This window comes from Pogoniulus pusillus, chromosome 10 (genome assembly GCF_015220805.1).
Source record: "Pogoniulus pusillus isolate bPogPus1 chromosome 10, bPogPus1.pri, whole genome shotgun sequence".
In the NCBI taxonomy this organism is placed as follows: Eukaryota; Metazoa; Chordata; class Aves; order Piciformes; family Lybiidae; genus Pogoniulus; species Pogoniulus pusillus.
In genome coordinates this window covers 28,765,336-28,790,361 of record NC_087273.1, presented here as the reverse complement: position 1 = coordinate 28,790,361, position 25,026 = coordinate 28,765,336, and the positions used below count along the sequence as shown (strand labels likewise).

Below are 25,026 nucleotides of genomic sequence, written 5' to 3'. Positions count from 1 at the left end.
CCAGGAAGGATGATCGTAGAAGGGAAAATGCATGAGATGTTTGTTGCTCATAAGGCAGAGTTCAGGAAGTTTACAAACGGAATATACCATTTGCTTGTGAGCATCTGACACAATACAATATGCTGAAAAGAGATCCCTTTTAATTCAATACATACCCAACAAGAGGTCCAACTGAAGACTCTGAAGGTAAATCCATCAGCTCCACCCAGCAAACTACAGGTTCCGCTATTAATAAAACCATTACTATTTTACTCTTGGTACTATGTCCCTAGAACAGACCTACCAGTCCACTGAGGTTCTCCAAGCAAGGCAATCTACAGGAGCATTTCCTAACAGGTACAAATCACTGACACTCAGACTCACAGAGCTGGCAAGGGAAACAGGCATCATATGACCGAAAAGCAGCACGCTTGCTCAGATGGGTTGTGGAAACGTGCACTGGCAAGTTAGTTTCCCAGCCTTTTAGGTCTTTCTGATCCTCAACATAGCACAGCCACTCCCTACATCCACTTCTGTTTTCCCACCATTAAGTGGGAGTGGCAGCCCTTTTCAATGCCAGCAATCAAATCCAGTTTCAAATGGCTTTCAGAACAAATGCCTGTTACAAAAAGTGAAACTGAAACGTTATTAGACGAGGAAATGAAAAGCAAAGAAAACTTAATTATCACATGAAAATGAGTATTTTTCCTGACAGTTTATTGTCCTTAGGCAAGGGCTTGCATGATGTTTAATTTCCATAATAAAATGTCACAGCTGATCCATTATTTTAGGTTTGACTAGCATTGATCACATTTTTGGTGCGTTCACAGATTGGTGTTGGACTAACTCCAGTGCAGTTTTGTTTCTGAGCGTTACTGAACTGAATGGGCAGAGAACAAGAATTTCTGACTGCAAAGGGAGGTTTATACCTTTTTGAGCCAGGTATTTTATAACAGGTTTAGAGCTTTGGGGGTGGTACTTGTTTCCTTTTTAATTTTGTTTGCATGTCTACTCGAATAAACTAAGCCAAAGCAAAGCATTCTCTTTAAGTACAGGGCTAATCTGCTGCTATTATGCAGCAAATACTACAGGCTCCTTAATCCACTGGCAGTTCTTCGAACCAAACCCAAATCAAGCCCAACTACCCATCCTGTAGCTACAACAACAGGTTCCTCAGTAGTGCCTCAGGAAATTGTCACTGCGTGGGGCCTCCTTGCCTGCCAGGCCGAAGACAAACTCCAGCAGCAGTGTGCTAGTTTGAAGCAGGGTAGAATGTTTTGGTGCAAAGAACTAGATCACAGGCTGTGAAAGGAAAACAGTGGTGATGTCTGCTCCCCTCAGAGTCTTGCTGAACAAGAAGAAAGGAAAACATTAGATAACGCTCTCGCCATTCTGTCACACTCTCGCTCTGGCTGCTAACTGAGCTGCATCTCCCTAACCTCACCTGCCACTCACCTTTGCTTCTTAACCTCTTGGCTGAACCTCTGTTCTTCTTTAGGACTGGGGTAAGGTTGAGAGGGGCAGGGGGAAGGTGCAGGGGTGGTTGAGAGCCCCTCCTGGGGACTCAGGTTTCTGGGAGGGGAGTTGTGTTTCTGTATTACTTTTACCTTGTCTATTTCTGTCTATAACTGTATATACTGTAAATATCTGCTTGTATATTGTGCTAGCTGTAAATAGCTTCATTTATATTCCCAGAGCCGACTGAGACTAGTCTGGGTGATTTCTAAAGTGTGTGGGGGGTGGGGAACACCCAAACCATCATAAGCAGCCAGCTAAAATGGGGGGAAACAGCAACTGAAACCCAAAACCACTGTGAAGGCTTCCCATAACCTGGTAGAACAGTGACTTGGAAAAGCCTTGAGGGAAATGTTCCATCAGTAACTCTCCAGAGGAAAGCTGCATATTATTCCAAGCTTGCCCATGCTGCAAAGTACTCTTTTTCAAAGCAAAGCATTCACTTTCCTTTGAAGACAGGCTCAAGCTTGGAAGCAAGCGAGCAGGTGGGTAATGGGCTGGAGTATTTTAGTGAGCTGGCTGTGTGAAGTCAGACCAAAGAAGGGATTTTACCCCAAAGGAAGCTGGCACACACCAGACACTATATCCCAACCTGAACTTGAAAAGTACATTTTTCAGTTGGCATTGACATGCACCTCAAAGGCAGGTAACTACAACATAGCAGGCTGCTCTGCAGTCAATTCCCAAGCCCTTGTGGAATGCCTGTTTGGAGCAGGGCTCTCTCCAGTAAAACATGTTACTGCAGAGCGTGGAAAATGAGAAGTTTTCAGGTGATGGGGCAGGCAATGAAGCTTGTCGTCTGAAGCTTGGCCAGCTTCCCCCGGAGCGCCCTAGCTTATCAGACAGTGCGCTCCCTTGACAGGTGCTGCTTCTCCTCCTGAAATAAACTGATTTGACAGGGCAATATTAACAGTGCCCTGAGTTGTTGAGAAAGCTGCGTGCAACAAGAGATCTTTGTTCCTCTGCCCTGGCTAAGCTCACGGGGGTGGATGTGAAAGGTACTCCTGATTCAGTGACTTCAGAAAACACACATCACAAAAAAACAAACCTCACATGAAACCCCGACACGAGCACAGTAAACCAAACTCAAACCTTGGTTAAACAAAAGGAAAAAGCCTGTAAAATCATGGAACTCAACAGGCTGGAAGAGATCTTTGAGACCATTAAGGCCCAGAAAAACATTACATAGGTGGGCAACAAGGAAAAAAAAACCCAAAACTCACGCTCTGGGGCTAACATTACATTCAGCAGAGCAAAACAGAATAGCCAAACTTGTTTAGAATTACCAATGCTTAAGAAATGTGTATCGTGTCCCACCTACTTCCAAAGTTTTAGAAGTTCTGGTTACAAAACACAGTTAATGTCCAACTGCTGGCTCAGAAACAGGACAACTGCAGCGCACAAAGTCCCCTTGCACCTGCTCAACTGTGGTGAGTGCCTACTGCAGACACCTTGACTGGGGCACGCAGTCTGTTAAGCCTACATTGTGTCAACAGTCCCAGGTGAAGCTGCCTTTATTTGTCAGGGGACAATCACCACTGCTCACCTTCTGTGCAGCAATTTGACCACACATTTAAGCTTGTGTACCAGCACAATTTGGTGCCAGGAAGCAGAAAACTCTGGGCTAGAGACAATCCTACTGCCTCACTAAGCGATGGGCATTGCTGAAAATACTGTGCCAGCAAAACCAGGTTTTATGCTCAACAGCTCATGTGCTACCCAGTAGACAAAGCTGTACCTGAAAAATGACACACCTGTGTTCTCTTCTCAAAGCCTCCTCACTAATGATATTCAGATAAAGGACACCAGGAAATAGCTTTGCTAGCCAAGGAGCCTTTGTTTCATCCTGCAGCCATAACAAACCTTTCTGCTTTGCAGCTTCCTCACTGTAAGATGTCACCAGCACCTATTCTACCCCCTTGGCAGACCACACACAAGACAGTCAAAGGAATATCATATACAAGTCTCCCAATTTTCCTGCCTGCCCATCCCCTAAACAAAAGAGCTTCAAAACACAGAAAAGCGTACACTTACGAAGCTAGCTCTTGTCCCACAAAGCCTGTCTTTTGGAGCAAATTTAGGTTAGGTATCCATGAGCCAGGTTGTGAATAGGCAGCACAGTAACTGTGGAGACCTGAATTCATATTAGCAACACAGGGCAATGGCCGTAAGAGGGCACAAGATACGGTGGAAGCGCATAAGGTGGGGTGCAGTGGTGTATTGTCCTGAAAACAAAGGTAGGTTTTGGGGTTTCATATTTTGAGGTTTAGGTTTTACTGGTTTTGTTTGTTTGGGTTTTTCCTTTGGTTGTTTTTTTCATTATGGCTTTTGTTTTGGATGTTGGTGCTGTTTGGTTTCGTTGGGTTTTTTTTTTAGAGCTTTATGTCTTAAGGAAATTATGGAAGAGACCTTGGAAAAAAAGCTTTATTTATATTAGAAGGTATCATTTCTTTATATAAATTCTTTTTCTTTCTTGGAATTTGCATTACTTTCCAAGAGAAAAAAAAACAAAACCAACATTATCATAGAATGGTCTGGGCTGGAGGGGACCTCCAAAGGTCATCTAGTCCAACCCTCCCCAGTCAGCAGGGACTTCCTCAACTAGATCAGCTTGCCCAGAGCCCTGTTGAGCCTCACCTTGAATATCTCCAGGGAAGAGGCCTCAATCACCTCCCTAGGCAGCCTGTTCCAGTGTTCCACCAGTCCCACAGTAAAAAGCCTGTTCCTGACATCCAATCTAAATCTGCTCTTCTCTAGTCTGAAGCCATTACCTGTCACTGCAGGTCTTTGTAAACAGTCTCTCCATCCTTCTTGTGGGCCTCCTTCAGGTACTAAAGACTGCTATTAGGTCTCCCCAGAGCCTCCCCTTCTCTAAACAATAAATTTGGCCAAGATGTAGTTTTACAGAGCACTAATAGATATACTAACAGATATACTTTTTACCCTCCTTAAGACAATAAAAAATACAGCATAGCAATACCATTTACCCTCAGCTGCCTTTTCTGCCCAGCGTAACTCAAACCTGGAAAGCTCAATGGACATGACAAGTCAAAATCTACACAGGAACTTCAACTCAAAATCTACATGAAAAAGAAACAGTGGGTTTTTTAAAGTGTTAATCTCTGCTTGAAGTTAAGCAGTAGTGCTACAATACCAGCTTTTACTTCTTCAAACAGACATCTTGAAGAACTTTTAATTAAGACTTGCTATCTCTATTGAATTGGCAGAACTTTCCATAGCCTATCAGTGCAGGTACAGCCTTCTCAACTCTATTTCACTTACAAGACTTCTCTGGTTTTGACAGCCATTAGTGTATATTAGATTCAGGACTGTTTTTAGAAGCAGCTGACCTTCCCATGGGTTTGCTCTTAAACATTTTGCTGAGTATTTCATTTCAAGTCTCTTATGTGCTCAATATACCTCTAGAATCTTTGACTTCAAGCAGAACCTTCAAATTATCATTTGCTTTCCCCCTCCAAAACGTTCAAGTGTCACAAATATCAAATATTACAACAGATATTATCATGTATACGTGGTTACCTTGTTAAATTGTTCATTTCTGTTGGCACTATTTCATTTGATATTGGCAGCGCAATTCAATTACAGGGGAGTGAACAAAATTACCGACAAACACTATAGGCACAGTTAAAATGAGCAAAGACTGAAGCCTCTTCCCTAAGGCTGCAACCATCCATTCTGGAGCCCTATTTATTTCAGCTGCAGGAGTCTGATTTTCAATCACTGGCTGCAGTAAGGCAGAAGTCACTCCAGAACAGGAACCAAGGTTTCCCCATCTGACATATCTTTTGGACAAGACATGAAGATTAAACTTTACAGCTATACAAAATAGCATTTGAAGGGATAATTTTAAAAGCACTGCTCCTTAAGTGAAAAATCAGCATTACCTAGAAGCCTCCACCAGAAATTTAGCATGGCTTCATGCTACACCAATTCCACCAGTTCCACTACACCAATTACCACTCTCTCTCTAGACAAACAGTTGTATCAATCTCAAAAGAGGTTTTATGTTATAAACTACTTAAAAACATTAGTTTCTATCAGAAGTGTATTTGCTTGGCCTTTTCACCAATTAGCCACATGCTACCACGTGCACCAGATACAGCATTCCTAAAGTCCAAACTGCCATTTGAAAACAGCTCAAGTTATTTGTCTCCTTTAGCCAGCCTGCCCTCTCCAGAGGCATACCTACTCCTCAGCACCTGACATGCATACACTGTACACTGGATTGCCTCCTGTGGTTTTTTACCATGAGGAATGCCCAGCATGAACTGCACAGTACAGCCAGTGTGTGCCAGAAAGCTCAGGCTGATGCCTTCTGGATTTGAAAATAAAGTCCAACAGTGAGCAATAAAGCCAACAAAAGCTGTGGCCTCCTACACATTCATGCCTGGGACTCTTCACACCCCTTGCCCTTCTATTTCTTCAGCACCCTAACCCCAGCTGCTCCTGCTTCACAACCCTCTGGCACCCTCATGGAACAACGGGCAGCAGCTGCTGAGCCTGGTGCAGTGATGCCCACGCAGGCTGGCCAGAGGGCTGCTGCCACTACACAGGATGCAGAAAACGAGTTACAAACTGCCTTGTGCTCATCTAGTGTTTTTCTCTTCCACTTGCTAACTGTCATAAAACTTATATGCAGCTAGTGTTTGCTTGGACTGAATGATCAGAGAGACAAAAACTAGCCAATGCCTTAGACAAAACTAGTGGAAGGGAAGGAAGAGGAAGATGGATGAACTAACTAAAATAACATGACTGCTATTCTCATTTATTAATAGGAGAGCAGGCTGTCAAATCCTAATTCCACCAGCTCCTTATTCATTTTCATCCACAACAAAGTATTTTGCTCTTAGGAGGAAACTCAGAATTAAGACTACACAATGAGAACTCTCTTAGATAAGCACTTCACAAAGCAGAGGCCTGAATGCTGCCTGTTCTGCAGCCAATAGAGGGCTGTTCTCACTTGCTAGCTACCTAAATTACTGCCAATATTTTGCTTCACACTACATCACCATGAACTTCGTTACCCAGCAAAGGAAAGCATGAAAGACTCCACATTCAGCAGCTGTGATGGTTTGAGGCCAACTGGAATCTTTTAATTAGAAATATTAGATTATAGGCTGTGAAAAGGAAAAAATGGTGATCTCTACTTCACTCATAGGCTTGCTGAGATGTATAAAAACAAAGACACAAACACAGATAAGACAGTGTGTCTCTCTGTCACTGTATGTTTCTGCTTGGATTTGTGTGACTAATCCTTCTGCTTCTAACCCCCCTTGCTGATCCTCCAAAGTCACCTTACACATAAGGCATACCCTGGGATAAGGTAGAGGGATGGAAAGAAGGTGGAAGGGTGGTGGGAGCCCCTCCTGGGGACTCTGATTTCTGGGAGGGCTGTTGTGTTTCTGTATTGCTTTTAACTGGTATATTTCTGCATACAGATGTAAATATTGTAAATACCTGCTTGTATATTGTGCTAAGCTGCAAATGCAAAGCTCCACTCCTTAGCTTCCAGCCAGCTGAGTCTAATCTGGATGATTTCATAAGAGTGGGGGGGTGGGTAACTCCCAAACCACCACACCCAGCAAAGGAAAGCATGAAAGATTCAGCATGCACCAGCAATGCTGCTCTACTTGGTTCTACCAAAAGCACAACTAAGTCAGTGTGTTTTATTATTTCTTGTAACACTTCATTTAAATAAAGTAACTTTATCACAGCCAAAAATATTATGGAAACAAAATTTGATCACACCTTGAACTACATACACATGGAGAAAGCTATGTCCAAACTCACCTCCCTCAAACACAATGCACACAAAACTCACTCTTTTTCAAGACATCCTAGAAGAGCTTTTCTGGCAGTCCTCTCTCCAGGGGCTGCACCTCTGGGATTTGGGACTTTATGTTGCTGCTTGTTTTGTGCTCTTTTGAGAGCAGAGTAGCTTGTTCAATACCTGGAGGAACACACTTGCTCTACAAAAACATATTCCTGCACACTTTTTGGCAAATTTTGAACTGAAAGACTTTTCCTAAGCCAAGATTTTTTGTATATACTCTTCCTTCCTGCTGCCTTTTCTTTTCCAAATGGTCCAGCCTCCAAACCCTAAACATTTTATGGAATACAGGCCCAAGAATATTTTCTTTACAAATGGAATATAGCTCATCATGGTTAAAGCTGGAGAATATCACTCAGAAAAGAGAAAATCCCTACAACTTAATGATCACAGCACTGTAAGAGACACAGAAAAAGCACTCAGCTAAAAGCATAACATCTGATTTTTTAATTTTTTTACATGCTAACTTCAGCATAATTTTGCTTATCCAACACTTAGTATATTATAACTACACCTGAAATCAAAACTAACCAAGTGAAAAATTAATGGAACCCTGTAACTCAGAAAAGGCAGTGGTTGCCTTAACACTTACCTCTTCTCTTTGTGAAAACAGAGAGACTTGAAACACTGTATGTTCCAAAAACTGTTACTACCAGAGCAGAGGCAAGAGGAAAGAATATCTTAATTCTTCTCTAGTGGAAAAGAAAGCTATTGAAGACGTGCCCCTACATTGCTGTCCATAAATTCCAGAGGGAGGAGGAGAAATCGCACCCAAAAACCCCACAGAAAAGACCCCAGAACTGCAATAGCATCAGTCCTTCTGGCAAGCACTCACTGGGAATAGTTTAACTTGCACATCACATCTTGGTATAACAACCTACCAAATAAAAAATAACATCTCTGCATTCTGCAGATCTCATTAGGCTCTAAACCCCCCAAAAAATAAAGAGATTTGTCAGTGCTGAAATAGAAGTTCTGGTTTTTCAAGAGGAGAAATTTTCAATGAATCACAGAAGGGAAGGGACCCTCTTGACTTCTAATCCAATGCCCCTGCTCAAAGCAGGTCAGCTTGAGCTGGTCACCCAGCCTGATTCTGAGTATGCCCATGGATAGGAATCAGAACCCACTGAGGCTATTTATTCCATTGTTCTCATCACCTTCATGGTGAAACTGTTCTCCTGTGTTTACATGGAGCTTCATGCTTTAATGTGTGCCCTGCTGTCCCTCATGAGTCTTCTCTTGTCCAGTTTGAACAGTTCCATCTCTCAGCATCATCTCATGTGAAAGATACTCCAGTATGTTCATGTGTCCCCTGTACTGGGAAGCTCAAAACCAGGCAAAGTACTGCAGGTGTCTCCTCAAAAGTGCTGAGTAGAGGAGGATCACCACTCTTAATTTGCTGGCAATACTTCTCATGTAGCCCAAAATGCTGCTAGGGTTTTCTTTGCCACAATGGTGCACTGCTCAGCCATGGTCAGCTCCTTGTCCTCTGGAATCAAAATATCATTTGCAGAGCTGCTTTTCTGCTAGTCAGTCTCCAGCCTGAGGTTATTCCTCCCTGGTACAGGAACCTGCATCTTCCCTTACCGAACTTCGTGAGGTTCCTCTCTGCCCAGTTCACCAACCTGTCCACATCACTTTGGAAAGCAGCCTAACTGTCTGATCTACCACCAGTTTTGTGCCATTTGCAAGCTTGCACTCAGGTCTTACTGTTCAGGTCATTAACAAACATCAGAAATCACTGTCTCCAATGCTGATCCCTGGGGTACACCACTAATGACTTGTCTCCAACTGGACTCTACCACTGATCACAACACTCTGGCCTGGCCTCTCAAGCAGTTTCAATCCACTTTTCTTCCAACTCATCTAAGCCAGTCTCTGTCAGTATGATGAAAAGGATGTTACAGGATACATCAAAAACCATACTCAGTCACAATGAACTGATCTCTCATCACCCACCAAGTTAGTCACCTTGTTGCAGAAGGCTAACAGGTTGGTTGAGCATCACTTCCCCTTCCTTACTGATTATTCCCAAACCACATTCAATCCATGATGATGATGACAATGTTAATGAGGAAGAGCCTCCACTCTCATTTTCAAGCTTAGAGTTGTAGGCAGCAGTTCAGAACTCACTTTGGTCAAAAGTCTACAAAATGAGGCGTATCTACAATTCTCATTTTTGACACATGAAATCTTTGCTCCTATTTTCTTTCATAACTCAAGTCTCCAGAAAAAAAATATACTTCAGGCTGACACAACTGCAGAAATAGTACAATGCTCCACAGGATGTCCAGTCCTCTTTCATTATTAACAAGAGATACCCAACTCTCTGCTTAATGACTGTCATCCACTTCTGAGAATCTAAAAGAGCATCTTTCCCAAGAGAAGATACTTTAAAAAAGCAGCAAGTCTCAAGTTTCTGAAAATAATGACTCCCCTTGATGCCACCAAAACACTGAACAGACTATGGCAGAAGCAAATCAAACTTGCAGACAGGAACCGAAGGCACAAACAAGTTAGCAACAATCAAAATGCTTCACTCTCAATGTAGCTTCCCAGCAAACTTGGCTAGACTTGTGGCAAAGCAACAAACAGAAGAAGAGGAGGAGACAACACAAGAAACAGGTAAGGGATATAGAAATCCTCAGGTGCTTTATGGGATCATGCCAATTCTTTGAGGAACAAGTAACCCCTCTGCTTCATTCACAGAGCACTAGTTCTGTACAGGTCAGGGAGAAAAGGCATTTTAGTTGTTCAATGCTGGATAAGGGAGTTTTAGTGAGAAACTGCTTCATTACTGGCCAGGAGAGACAAAGCAAAAGAAATTAGAAAGTTAAGCTAGTCCACAGGCTCACTGAAAGCAGGACATCTAAAGATGTGTGCCAGTCATAGTACCAACCAACCAACGTTGCTTAAAATCATGTTTAACACATTATAGCACACATTCAGTGTATGCCTTGGACTAATGTTTCAGTTCATCACTTGAGCTTCATGAATTAGAAGAGAAAAATCTACTCTACTGCTTTCTTGAACCAAAAAGACTGCCATAAAAACCCAGAAGAGATCATACAACTGAAAACACCTGTTACATTCTTCTGTAATCATGACATTTCACAAATGCTGCCAAACTGGCATGCCATTAAAACATGACTGCAGACCTTAAAGTGGTTTCTGGTGAGCTAAGCGATAAGAAGAGTTAAGCCAGAATGAGCACTAATGTACCTGTTCTGAACAAAGCCTGATGCCTCAGATCAATAAATTAAGCTTTCAGCTCTTGCAATCTTACAAATAGGAACTGAATTCAGTGAAGTCTCTTATCCCAGAATATTTTGATTAAATAAACAACAGAAGTTATTCTAAATAATCACCAATGCCCAATTTAATATTATTTCCAAGTTAAACCCTGATTTAATGCAAGTGCCTTTTAATTAACAGTGGAATTTACTCTCAAAGAGAAATCTGTAATTAGTATTTTTACAGTTAATTTAATTTTGAAAGCCAAAACACATTGCTGGTCTAATAGTGTTTAGGAATTTTGCACCAAGACCTCTACCCATTTTTTTCCAGGAGTAGTTTTGCATACTGCAAATCCAAACATCCACCTTTTAAAGCAGCTTCCTTCAAAATACTCTCTGATGGCTGGAGAAAAACACTGGCTGCTTGACAGCTATTATGTTTTTCATTGTTTTTGCAGCTCAACTCAGAACAAGATTTAGGCATCTGTGGAAAAGGGATGGAGAGCACTCGGAGTTTGTATGCTGTCATTTAGAATTAGTGTTGATGTATTACCTCTGTCACAGCCCAGTGGTGTAAAAACTGGTCCAGATCAGTTAGGTAAAGACGGACAGGTGAAAGCTGTGTCTGGCTAATGTGTGGTTTTCCTCTAATGCCCTGGAGACTAGTCAACTCCTCTCTTGAAAACCCTAGAGAAAAAGAAGCAGTACAACAGAATCACAAAGCAAGTCAAGCACTGTTCTACTTCAGCAGCACCACTCTCAAACCCCATCTTTTAAATTATGTCTGTTAAAAGCTCTTACTTGCTATTTTAAATTAAGCATGTCAAAATATCAAAGCACATCTGATTTCTGAAAAACAAACTGGAAAAACACAACCAAACACCAACCAAAAAGCACCACAAACATACACCCCCAGTAGAAAAAAAACACACCACCAAAAACCCCCAACCCAAACACAAAGCCATACCCATTTAAACAACAATACAATAGAAGGAAACCCTGAAAGAAGCCAACAATGTTATACTGCATTTTCAATGTATGCATCTTTAAAAATAGAAATCCCAGGTATAACACAAGACAGTTCACCACTGGTTCACAGTAACACTGGTTACAGCATTTAACCTCAGGGTTAAGAACAAAAGTCAAAAATAAAGTCATTTGGCTAATCATTTTTATCCAGGTATTGGATGTTTTAGTAAAACAGAACTACTGCTCCAAAACAGTGATGTTGGTCCTGCTTTTGTTTTCTCAGTTACCAATACAGCTTTCTCCTCACTGTTTTAGGAGAAAAAAAGGACTTTTTTTTGAAAGCAAAGTAGTTGAATATTAGAAATGACTGAGGTGATGAAGAAAAGACCCAGGACAAGCTACTGAAAGGTTATTTCCCAGTAGTATGCCATTTTAGCCACTGTAATTTCTCAAAGCTGCACCACCACAGAATACAGTTGCTTTTGTATCTCAGTAAGAAGATAGGAGCAGAAGTAACTCTGCTCACACGCTGACTCTGGGCAGCTCACTTCAACAAACTTTGATTACTTTATTCTGATGGAATGTTTTTAATAGCAGAAGCATATCCACAGCAAACCCCAGAGGGATTAGTTTATATTATTGTCAGCCAATAAAAGGCATTTAATCTAGGAAAAATAACAAAAATCTTATTCATGTTCATGCTGAATTTAGGTTTTCCTCATTCTAAAGAAAAGTATGCAAATATCCAGCCCAAATGGCAAAGTGAAATATAAGATGTCTCAAAAGATCAAGAGGGGAAAAAAAAAGGGAGCATCTCATATCAAAAGCATTTAACAAGATTATAATCCTTCTCAGGAATTACTTACTATACCATTTATTATAAATTAAATCCAGTAATTGACTACCAAAACAATTTGCATTGCAATAATTCTGAATTATGACATTCATATGGATTACCTATAAGGGTTGAAAACAAGAAGCTGAAATAGTCCACATCATTCACTGAATTATCCTGCACTTGGCACTTCCAGCCTGCAAAGGATGATCTACACAAAACCAATAGCAGATAGTTTATTAAAAAAAACAACATGTAATTAAAAATTCACAACCTACCTGCACAACACAAGAAATCAGCATGACTAAATGGTTAATTTTAGCATTCCTGTTCCCAACTGCTGTTGCTAGAATAGCAATTTAAACAGCTTCAAACCCAGAACTTGCTCTTTTCAAGACAAGTAATACTGAACTTAAGTTGATTAAATTACTGAGATAGCAACTTTTCATAAATACCAGTATAACCTTTAATATAGTGACAATAGCCAACATACAGCAAATTAGTTCTCCTCCCCTTATTTGGCAAAATTCATTAGATCACAAAACTGGGCCCTATTTTTTTCATTACATCTACTACTTTGGATACAGCTCTTTACATGAACAATACATCCCATTTGAAAGCAGTCTCAGCATCTATTTTAGAGCAGCTAAAGCTATTAATCACAGCACTAAATAGAAAAACTTGCTTGGAGATCTGGAACACAAAGAGGAGCAATATACAAAGACAGGAGCCAACTCTTTCTCAAAGCTGCCTGACACCTCCGTTTTCAGGGGCAATCTGTAAGAAAGAGGTGGAGCAGCAGCCCACTTTTGTTTCTCAAATTAGAGGCTGTATGTGCTAGGGGAACCACTGATAACCTAAGGGCAGGGTGTTGTCCGGGTACTGGTGCAGAAGGAGGAGGATGGCAGGAGCAGGGAGCAAGCTTTGCTCAAGAGGCTGCTGCTCAAACTGGCATCACAATATGCAAAACGCACGTTATTGAAATTTACTTGCGTGCTGCTCTTGGCACTTGCACCGCAGGCTATGGATCGTTGCCGTCAGAGATTGCTGCTTTCTGTGAAATCTCAGAGCTTCTGAATGCAATTTTTGAAGCCAACTATCTGCCTTTTCCCTAATTTCTTTCTGCTAACAGCCAAAATGGCTTAGGCTCACGAGTAACAAAATTCTGGAGAGCTTCTTTTTCCAGAAATTTCTTTAACACTCCATGACTTAGGAGCAAAAATATCAAATTTGGAACACTTCTGAGACAGAAATATATGTTTTGCCACCCCATGAAAATCCATCCACAATATTTCATCATCCATACAAATGACATTTAGAATATGCATGTGTCTGGAGTTACTCAGAAAGAAAAAAAAATTACAGAACTTCTTTAAAGAAAAAAATCAATTAGGATTTAGTAGGATAATTAATTCTAGAGAAGAAAATAAAAGAAAAAGAAAAAAGAAATCACAGCTAGGTGAGAGAGAACAGAAAAAGGCTTTATTCAGTAAAGCTCCCACTTCACATCATATCCTTAACGGCACATCCTTATTTTATAGGCATATTTCAAGTGACCTAGTGACTCTCTGTGCAGGTAATTCTGCACAGTCCCTAGTTCCTAGGAGACCTTTGGTCCTCCTCTGAGGTCAGAGTTGCTGCTTCCTTTTCTTAACCTGTAGTCTGTCAGTCTCTCTTCAGTCATAAGGCTGCCACTTGGCTGCTAACAACTACTAGTCATAGCTAGCAGTCTTCTCCCAGAAGAAAGGATCAGCTCTTTCCCTTTCCCAAGGAGGCCCCAATCTGATTCATGACAGCATCAAAGAGATTTCATATATCACAACTAAATCAGCAACCTATTTTCCCAGAGGTTCTCTCTAAGGTGAATACTGACACAAGAATTAGGCCCATACATCAGAAGAGATAACGAAGCCCACTTCCTCTTCAGCAAAGGGGAAGAAGTTGCTTGAATCCAATGGAGAGGGATCATGAATCAGATTTGGGCATTGCTCATTGTATAAAGATAAGCACTAGGGAGAATGAAGAGATTCCAGAGAACGTAAATCTTACTGGACACAAGTTCAAACTGTGACACAACCACTGCACAAAGTGGTGGCACGCAAGGGATTGGAAGAAGTCAGATGACAAACTGCATAGGGAATTGGGGAAATAGGACAATAAAATCTTGAGTAGGAAGACAGGAAACACAGAAAAAAACTTCTAGTAAGCACAAATTAAGGCAGTAGGGTCTTGCATGACAAAGCTTTTCAGAATATAGTTTAAAATACTTTTCCAGGAAACAGCAGATGTCTCAAATCCCTGTAACAGAACCAGTGGACTTGAGGATCTTACACTGATTCCAGATGAGACTAAAGGAAAATTCAGATTCACTGCAGGCTAGCAAACACAAACAACAAGTTTAGAAGATACTTGGACAAGAAAAATCATTCTGGAGCTTATTGCTAAGTGTCTTGTAATTTTTCAAATTCTTGAGCAGTGTCCTTTTTCCATCCACATTTCACTGCCTGCACACTCACAAAACAGGACAAGTGTTTTAAGTATCCCAACAGCATGCCAAGCTAAGTTCCACCAACACAGACAGAAGAGCAAGCAGACAGAATTACTGCTGTTCTGCCCTGGGAACATGGATGCAGGGGATGACACAAACCCTTGACAGAGCTATTAAATGGTTGTAAGACTCATTTTGTAAGCAGGGCTACACTGAGACACCTGCAAAACCAAGATCTCAAAATTCAGTTGCAGTCAGCTCTTTTAAAAGTTAAACTTATTACATACATAAGTCTCCATATTAAAGCACACTGAGGTTAAAAGCCATCTAGCATTCAATTTAGAAAGTAACAGAGAATGCTGCCCACAATCTTTGGCTTGGACTCTTTGTGTGCATGTCTTAGACTACAACATTATGGTATAAGGTAATATTTTCTCTCTAAAAAAGAAGAGAAAAACTATGCTTCATTCAAATAATGGATGAATGGATAGATCAAGATTATGCAAGGAAGGATAAAACAGCCTGACTGGATCCTGCCTTATTTATTGCAGCATCTATAATGTACAAGTGCATATGGCATGAGATAGTTAAAAAAAAGAGTAAAAGAAAGGCTTAGCACAGAAAATCAGCTAAACAATAGTGTTTAAGCATTATACTGAATCATCCTCCTATTTGTATTGCAAAGATCCTGTGAGATGCTAAAGACTTTTTCAAGTTGGAGGACAGCAAGTTAGTGTGGCAACACTTTTCTCTAAGTATCATCATATAGGAAATTAAATTTACTTTCAGGTTAGAAAAAAAAAAAAACACATTCACAGTGGAGGCTTCTCTCATCCCTTCTGTCTGCTAGTTACCACTAGCCAACAGCATGCAACAGGCTGAAAGGCTATTAACAGCTGTGGAGCTACACAATTTCATCTATCTTAGACAGCAGCACACAGACTGGTCTGGTCTCTACTGCACCACTCGCAGTTACAGTGGAATCAGTCAGTCCTGTGCTGCCAAGATAGTAAATGCTAAACATTCTGAAGCATCAGTGCCCACGTTTCCTGCTGAATTCCTAGTTAGCAAGTGTATCAGGAAAAGTGTGGCCAGCAGGTCCACGGAAGTTCTTTTCCCCCTCTACTCTGCCCTGGTGAGACCACACCTAGACCACTGCCATCCAGTCTTGGGCTCCCCAGTTCAACAGACAGGGACCTTCTGAAGACCAAGGAAAGCCATGAGGATGACTGGGGGACTTGAACACCTCCCCTGGGGAGAGAGACTAACAGACCTGAGGCTGTTTGGTCTGGAGAAGAGAAATCTCAGAGGAGATCTCGTCAACATCTACAAATATCTGAGGAGTGAGTGTCAAGTGGATGGAGCAGTGTCCAGTGGTGGTGTGCAGTAATAAGACAATGAGCAACAGGTCCAAACTCAAACATGGAAGATTTCACCTCAACACAAGGAGAAACTTTACAGTGAGAATGACAGAGCACTGGAAGAGGCTGCCCAGAGAGGTTGTGAAGTCTCCTTCTATGGAGACTTTCAAAAGCCACCTGGATGTGTTTCTGTGCAAACTACCCTAGGGGATCCTACCTTGGCAGGGGGATTGATCTCAGGAGGTCCCTTCCAACCCTCAATGTTCTGTGATTCTATATACTTGTGTATACACCTTTGCTTTGCCTCAGACTCCTTATCTGCATGTTGGAAAAAATACCACCTCCTCATATCCTACAGCAGTGAAAATACCTGAGCACCACACAGAATTCCATGGACAGAGGGAATTGCTTTGTCTTCCAAGTGGGACATAACACAACAGACAAAACATGGAATCTTCTACTGAAACAACAGGGATAAAGCATAACATTATGTAAACACTCCAGTGAGCACAATTGGCTCAATACAAAAAGTGAGATAGAAAAATACCAGGAGATCTTGTAATCAAAGACTAGGTTAGGATCTCACAGATATAACAATATAAAGGCCGAGATCAACTTCCATCTAACATTCCAAGTGGAACGCCATTACAGCACAGAAGAAGTTTAAACACAAGTCTAACCAGTTGTCAAGGCATTAGTTACCTTAGAACCCAGCTATAATGTAAAGTAGCTCAGTTTTATGGTTCACATTAAAGGAAATCAAAAGTAAACAACACAGAACAAAAGAAATTTAGTTCTAGAATAGATGTTGATCCACAACTCCAGGTTGGGTGGCGAATGGCTGGAAAGCAGCCCTGAAGAGAATGATCTGAGGGTCTGGGTTGATGAAAAGCTCAACATGAGCTAGCAGTGTGAGTGCAACCCAGACAGCAACCATGTGCTGGGCTGCAGCAAGAGCAGCGTTGCCAGCAGGGCAAGGGAGGGGATTCTGTTCCTTTGCTCTGCTCTCCTGAGACCCCACCTGGAGTACTGTGTGCAGTTCTGGAGTCCCCAGCAGAAGGAGGATATCAAACTGTTGGAGTGAGTCCAGAGGAGGCCACAAAGATGATGAGAAGGCTGGAGCAGCTCTGCTATGAGGACAGGCTATGAGTTGGGGCTCTTCAGTCTGGAGAAGAGAAGGCTTCAAGGAGATCTTATAGTGGCCCTTCCAGTATCTGAAGGGGGCCTACAGGAAGGCTGGGGAGGGACTGTTTACAAGGTCTTGTAATGACAGGACAAGGAGTAATGGGTTTAGACTAGATGTTAGAAAAAAGCTCTTTACAGTGAAGGTGGTGAGACACTGGCACAGGTTGCCCAGGGAGATTGTGGATGCTCCCTATCTGGAGGTGTCCAAGGCTAGGTTGGATGAGGCCTTGAATGACATGTTCTAGTGGGAGGTGTCCCTGCCTATAACAGAGGGTTGGAACTGGATGATCTTTGAGGTCCCTTCCAACCTGATCTATACTATAATTCTACTACAAATACATTATAAACTATACCAAAAAACTTAGTTCAATATATTCAGATGACAACTGATAACTAAGAGCTATGTGCACCTTTAAAATGTTTCCATGATGCTTCTACACTAAATGTTAGACATTTAACTAAAAAAAAAAAAAGATTACTGTTCTACCTATAAATCAGATATAAGTAAAATGCCTCTTATTATAACCTCCCTCTTTTGAATAAATTGTTCTGACAATGGGAGCCTGCTACCAAATTGCATGTGAGAGACCTCTTCCGTCAGCTAGTCCAAACCCATATTAACTATGATGAATTACATGTTGTAATTTCCATAAGGTTACCTGCTCTCCATGATAACCTCTCTGACTGAGGTTTAGGATTGCACTTTCAGGTAACCTGCTCTGTATGCTAAATGGTATGAAAAGAAAAGCTGAATCTAATTAATGTAAAAATCACTGCTTCTCTAGCCATTAGCATAGCTACTATTTCTCAGTGGCAGCAACTGTGCAATGCATTCCTCTGTGGATAAACTCTTTTAACTGCAGACCAACTTCTGTTCACACTGCTGTTACTTCCAGGTTGGGCTGTAAAACACAGCTGCAAAACAAAACAATTGCAGTTTGTGCTCAAGTGGTTACGTCTCAGCTACACATCATTAATCTTCTTGCTTCCTGACCCAAACTACCTACACCAGCTGATTCCTGGTTCAGGTTTAAGACATTGTGTTCAACTTCTATAGTTATAAAGAGCCTTTTGGGTAAGTCAGAGGTCTCTGGCAGTGTAACTCTGATGCACCATACTGCAGTTACTTTAAAAATCATCCCTCCACTTGTCCTCCTGTAAAATTCACTGCTCAGACTCCAAAACCACACTCAGACAGGAATGCACCTATCAAGCATAGCAAGTGTTGTTTAGAATTTGGGTTGGTTTTTTACTATTTTTGTGGTTGGGCAATAAGACTGAAAGAAGTGTAATAAATCTCAAAATCCTGAGTCCACTCTTAAGTATTTTTAAAGTAAAACAAGAAAAAACACAGGCAAAATTCAAGGTTCTTCTGAGGCACTGACACTATCATCCTTCTGTTCATAAATGCAAGAGTTATAGAAATCAGGAAGCGTAAGGGTCCAGGAGTTTGGGTTTTCTATTCAAGGAAACTAAAATCCAATTCTTCACTTTCCAGGAAGCTCTTCTGCTGCCACAATAATGGGTATTCCAGCACTGGGTGTTCCTGAAGCTTTACAGAATTATTTAAATGTTTGCATGAAAATACCTCAAAAAAACCCCCCTAACTTAGACTGCAATAGGAGATCTCATTTTAAATTTATCAACTATTGATCACAGGTTCAAAGTCTCCTGCAACTGTTTCCTCAATTCTAGGTTCTGAAATAATCTAAAAGGAGTATTCCCTTAGTGTAGACATGTACTTGCACTGCTGTAAAACACATTCCTTGAAAATACTGAAAAGCCCTGTGCCAATATTTACCTCAGCATTGGCACAGTTTATGCCTTTTTAGTTTTAATGAAAAAAAGGCAAATGAAAATGCAAGTGAAATAAAGAATAAACTCAGGTTCCTGCATCAACATAACCAAATTAGTTGTCTTACACTGTTAAGGAACAGGACTCTGTTTTCAAAGTAATTCTTGAAGAGGCAGGAAACAGAGCCTGTCACAAACTGCTGTTGAAATTCTTTAAACAACCAAAAATTAAATCTTTGGATGTTTTTCCAACCCTGTACCCATCTCATCATTCACACCAACTTTGCTCCACGTTAGCATAGGCTCCCAAGGTAAACTCTAAGAGCAAGTGAAGAGTTTTTGACATCCTTTTCCTCTAACAGGTTACCATATGCAGGCAGGGGTTTGTTAGTGCAAGCCTTTTAGTTTTAACTTTCATTTCCTCTTTTGAAGGATCAAGTCTTTTCCATTTGAAGATGTGGCAAAACGTAACAAACATCTGCAAGGAATTACCAGGGATTTGGGGAAAAATATGAACCCTATTTTAAGAAAACAACAATTTGAGCTATGCATTGTTAAAAGTAAGCCTGTCAGCTACTCATTTGCTCCACAGTTGCAAAGGTTGTCTGAAGAACAGAACTGCTTACACATTATAAATGACAGCACAAAGCGAAAGAAGCATTCACTAATGAGCAAACAGCATTTACTGACGGGTGCAATTCTAAGGGCAGCAACATAATTCTTCTCCCCTTGGTTAGGAGTATCAAACTACAACCAAACAAATTTAAAGGGCCATGTCCTTAAACATTAATTTAGCTTTCTTCCTCTCTTGGGTCCTACACCTTTATGTAGCAGCGAGAAAGGTAAAATGCTCAAGAAGAGTGGATCCTTTCTGATCCTGCAGCAAGGAACACAGATCAATCTCTGCTGGTCTTCCTCAGTGGCAGGGAAATGCCACCATTCTGAAAGCATGCTCTTCTTTTTAGTTTATATTGAAAATAGTGCCTTTGTTACCTTTTTAGTAGCTTCTTCCTCTGTTTGTTTCAAAGTTGAGATGTGAAAATTCAGCCAGAAAAAGCACTTTACAGTGAACACACACATTGACCTCTTCCTATTTTTACATGGTTCTTAACAACTCATTCATAATTACTACACCTTTTCTACTTCCCTTTCAAGGAATCTTGACTTCTCATGGTAGAATTTGCAGTGACTTGAAAGTGAGGTTTATCTTTTGTGGGTTTTATGTTACTGTTGTGTGTTTTAAGAGCTTATTTTGTAACAATTTTAGGTATTCCTCCACTTCTTAAAAAAAAAGAGGAAACAAACAAAGCCAAGCAACCACTCAAAAAACCTCAACCCTGTTCTGAAATCTCCTCTATACTTCATTTGTATGAGAACTACTGTATCCAGCTGCTCTGTCAGTGTCGTTCTTCACTGCAATGGGTTACAATAGTCTCTCCAGGTTCTCTCCAGCTTGCAAATACTTTGAGAATTTAATTTTTTTCTTGTCTGCAACCAGGCCTTCTCTAAGACTCGGATAAAGTAGCATATAGACTCTTTGTTACCCACATTTTGCACTTGCACTGTGCCTCTAAGTTTTACCATCAAAGGTTACAAACCACATAACAGGAACGACTGAAGTAAAAGTAGTACTCACTTGCAAAGGTAGTATCTGTACCTAAAAGTATCTGAGTAAACAGTCTGGGAGAGACAGAATTTTACACCTTATAAGTAACAGACATTAAAATGTCCACCCTAGTTCCTTTTAAATTCCAGATTCCTGAGGCAGTTGGAATCCACAAGCATGCCTGGCTGTTCCATGAGATGCCAGCTGAGCTCCCTCATTATTGTCTGGAAAGACAAAGAATATTTTAAAGGCACTACATCTTAAGGAAAGAGTCCATTTACAGATGCAACAAGCAGAATGCAAGTTACCCCCAGTTATCTCAAATACGGACTAGGAACTCCCACAGAATTTGTGTCTCACTGGGGAAAAGCACTCAGCTTTTATTTATATGGTCCTCAACCTTCTCCTTTTCCAAGAGCAAGAGAAACAACAACTCTTTGCAAGACCTCAGCAGGGAAAGAGCCCCACAAGAATAGGAAATGGCCGTTTGAAGCCATTGGAGATCTCATTTGTAGATGTTCTACTTCAAGAGAGAAAAGGCATAAATTAAATCCCATTGTTTTTTATTGAGGCAGTGAAATATTATCTGCCCAGTTCTCTACTACAGTGAAATAGTTTCCAGACACATTGCTTCAATGGATAAAAAGTTGCAAGAGAAGTTATGACTGCTATGCATAAGCATATAAATCACATTTAGGTAATTAGACTGAATAAAGGCACATAAATAAAACACACAGAATCACTATGGTTGGAAGACTTCTAAAGATCATCAAGTCCAACCACTATATAACTCTACCAGGGCCACTACTAAAACCACATTCTTGATCATCTTATCCAGATGGCTTTTAAATACATCCAGGGATGATGATTCAACCACTTCACTAGGTAGTCTGTTCCAGTCTTTGATAACCCTTTGAGGATAGAAGTTTTTCCCAATGTCTAACCCCTGGCATAACTTAATGCCATTTCCTCTTGTCCTGTCAGCTATGACTTGTGAGAAGAGACCAACACCCAGCCCTTTACAACCTCCCTTCAGGTAGCTGCAGAGAGCAACAAGATATCTTCTCAGCCTCCTTTTCTTCAGACTAAACAACCTCAGCTCCCTCAGCCACTCCTCAGAAAACTTATTCTCAAGACCCTTCACCAGCTTCAGTGCCCTTCTCTGGACCCTTTCCGCCACCTTGGCGTCTCTTTTACTGCGGCACCCAGAACTGAACACGGTACCAAAGGTGCAGCCTCACCACTGCCAAGTACAGTGGAACAACCACCTCTAGACCTTCTGGCCACAGTGCTCCTGATGCAGGCCAGGATTCTGTTGGCCTTCTTGGCCACCCAGGCACACTGTTGGCTCCTGTTCAGACAGCTGCCATAAACTGCATTTATGTAATTTCACTGAACAGAATTTCCCTATTTGTACCTCCAGACATGTTACAAAGACACAGAATTTCCCCATAAAGTCAGTCCAATTTACTATCTTATATTTTTGATAAAAAACTCATTAACTGCCTTTCTTAATCCATATTTCATAGAATAAAATACAGCACAGTAAGATTATGCATTAATCACCTTAAGTATTCTACCTTATATGAAAGGGAAGGCAAAAAAGAAACATGCCTGTAAGGGTATCTGCGATTCAATTGCCACAAAGTCACTAAGCAGCAGCAAGCAAATCCATTGAGCCTAACATGCTCCTCTGCAACTATTACACTACAGACTCTGGTAGGTGACCAGTAAATATCTCCTTTGTCAGACAAACAAGACAATCCATTATATACAAGAACACTTCTGTATTTGATTATTTGCCTCAAAACCAAAAGTACTGAAAAAATAAGCTTATGCATCACCAGTCCTTTAAAAACCATCCTGAAGCAGCCCATCTGCCCTACAAATGTAGGAAGTGGGTGCAGAGGGATCACACCAAAAGTGTTTTCCAGCTCTGTCTATAATACTGCTGAAGTTTATGACTTTAGTCTCTATTAGACCATCTATAACTAACACATTCCTTCACTTACTAGACAGAAACATCCACCTGTCCTTATCCACATCCTCAAGCAATAACCAGAACTCCACCATCAAGAGGATGCTAAAGTTGGGAGTTCAAATCAAAGGTCCACTCACACCAAACAATACCTATTTCCACTCAACACAAACCATTTATCTTTAATTTGGAGAAAACTAGTTTTTTATTATTTACCAGTTATTCCAATAAATTTGGAATTTTAAAGAGAAATTAAGGTAATCCTTCTAGAAATCATAATATCAGTCAGGGTCAGAAGAGACCACAAAGATCATCTAGTTCCAACTCCCCTGCCATGGGCAGGGACACCTCACACTATATCAGGCTGGCCACAGCCTCATCCAGCCTGGTTTTAAACACTTCCAGGGATGGGGCCTCAACCACCCCCCTGGGCAATCCACTCCAGGGTCTCTCCACTCTCACACTGAAGAACTTCCTCCTCACATCCAGTCTAAACCTACCCACCTCCAGCTATGCTCCATTTCCCCTAGTCCTGTCACTCCCTGATATCCTGAAGAGTCCATCCCCAGCCTTTTTGTAGGCCTCCTTCAGATATTGGAAGGCCCCAATAAGGTCACCTCAGAGCCTCCTCTTCTCCACACTGAACAGCCCCAATTCTTTCAGTCTGTCCTCATAGGAGAGGTGCTCCAGCCCTCTGATCATCCTTGTGGCCCTTCTCTGGATACAGTCCAGCATCTCCACATCCCTCTTGTAAGAGGTGCTCCAGAACTGGATGCAGTATTCCAGGTGGGGTCTCACCAGAGCGGAGTAGAGGAGGAGAATGGCAGACTGCATCAAGAATGGTTCACCTCAATATATCAAAGTAGTATCATCTACAGACCACATAAAAATCAGTCCAGTGGACTCAATGCAAAGACTTTCAAAAATATTTCCCACACACTTCCATTTATCTCCATAAATTTAAGCTCATCAGTGGTTTAAATGAGAGGCTAACTCAGAGAACTCATCTCCAAGAGATGCTACCTCTCAGTCTGAAGTGGCAGACTGTTTGTTCATGTTGCTGCACACCTGTTCGTGTATGAACTGGAATAAGAACAAAGATTTATAGCCCAAAACTCTGACATGCTTTCATCTCTCAGAACCCTGCCTGTCTGGATTTACTGAATTTACTCACATCAAGGCCAACACAGTAAGCACAAGGCAGGCACTGGAGAAGAACAAGCAGAGAAATCAAGCCAAGTCAACACCTTCAGTCTCTCACTTTCACCCAAGTAGCTGGCCCAAACAGCAGCAACAGAGATTAGCATAGAGATCAATTAGTGTAAGTCTGCCCACATTTATATACCAGCATTCAAAATTAGATGGCTGCATTTGTTTTCTTTGCATAGCAGTCCTCAGCCTGTGCTAACTGGTAAGGTTTAGTGAATACAAACCAAAAAGCATGACAGGAACCATCCGAATAACTTTATAGACAATTACCCTCCCAGGTTCAGAAACTTTATCATTATATATAGAAATACTGTCAATATCAGCTTCATTCTCAGCACTTGGAACCCACTGTGGCTCACTTAATGGGCTCTGGCAGACTATACTGCAAAAGTATGAAGTGGAAACTATTGAATGTCTTCAAATTCATTTCCAATCAACAACAACCACCAAAAAAAAAAACCAATCACAGACGTTAATACAACGAGGACTTAATGTTACCACTTGATATCACCACAGAGCCGTGGTTTAAGCCATCTAGATACATTTACTATCTAGTTTCTGTAGATTATGCACAAAAAAAATGCCTATGAGTTTCCTGAGCCTATAATCATTGTTCCTGAAATAAATATGTGTCTTGTTATCATCTCTATGTACCTCTCACCAAACCACCTTAGTGTATGTGCATTCCCAGACATGTAAAACCATACATGCTCCTCCAGTCAAGAAGAACATGGAAATAAAGGCTTTTAAAGAAATTAAGAACAATTACCAAACGCGGCAGCAAGCCTCTGATGCTCCTGAATGCAATCTATTTAAAGCAGACAGATAAGCAGGTGGCACAGAAGAGCTGTTTGAGGACTCTCCCCGCCCCGAATCACCGCACAGAGCATGAATGCGTTGGAAGAACAACAGCGCCATCTACCGACCATACCCTGTTTCCTCAGCAGTGGCGTCTCACGGTGGACCATTATTTTTACCTGCTTCTCTATGGTGGTAGGGTTAAAATTACTCCCCGCCCCC

At 41.2% G+C, this 25,026-nt stretch overlaps 1 protein-coding gene across 1 annotated transcript in view; it reads right to left on the bottom strand.

The window, feature by feature from the left end:
* TEX10 (testis expressed 10) overlaps positions 1 to 25,026 on the bottom strand; it is a 62,299-nt gene that overhangs the window by 7,309 nt on the left and 29,964 nt on the right. Inside the window, exons 11-12 of the mRNA XM_064150085.1 lie at positions 12,508 to 12,596; positions 11,135 to 11,268 (exon numbers count right to left, since the gene is read on the bottom strand). Of these exons, the coding sequence (XP_064006155.1) occupies positions 11,135 to 11,268; positions 12,508 to 12,596 (223 nt within the window). The remainder of the gene's footprint in view (positions 1 to 11,134; positions 11,269 to 12,507; positions 12,597 to 25,026) is intronic.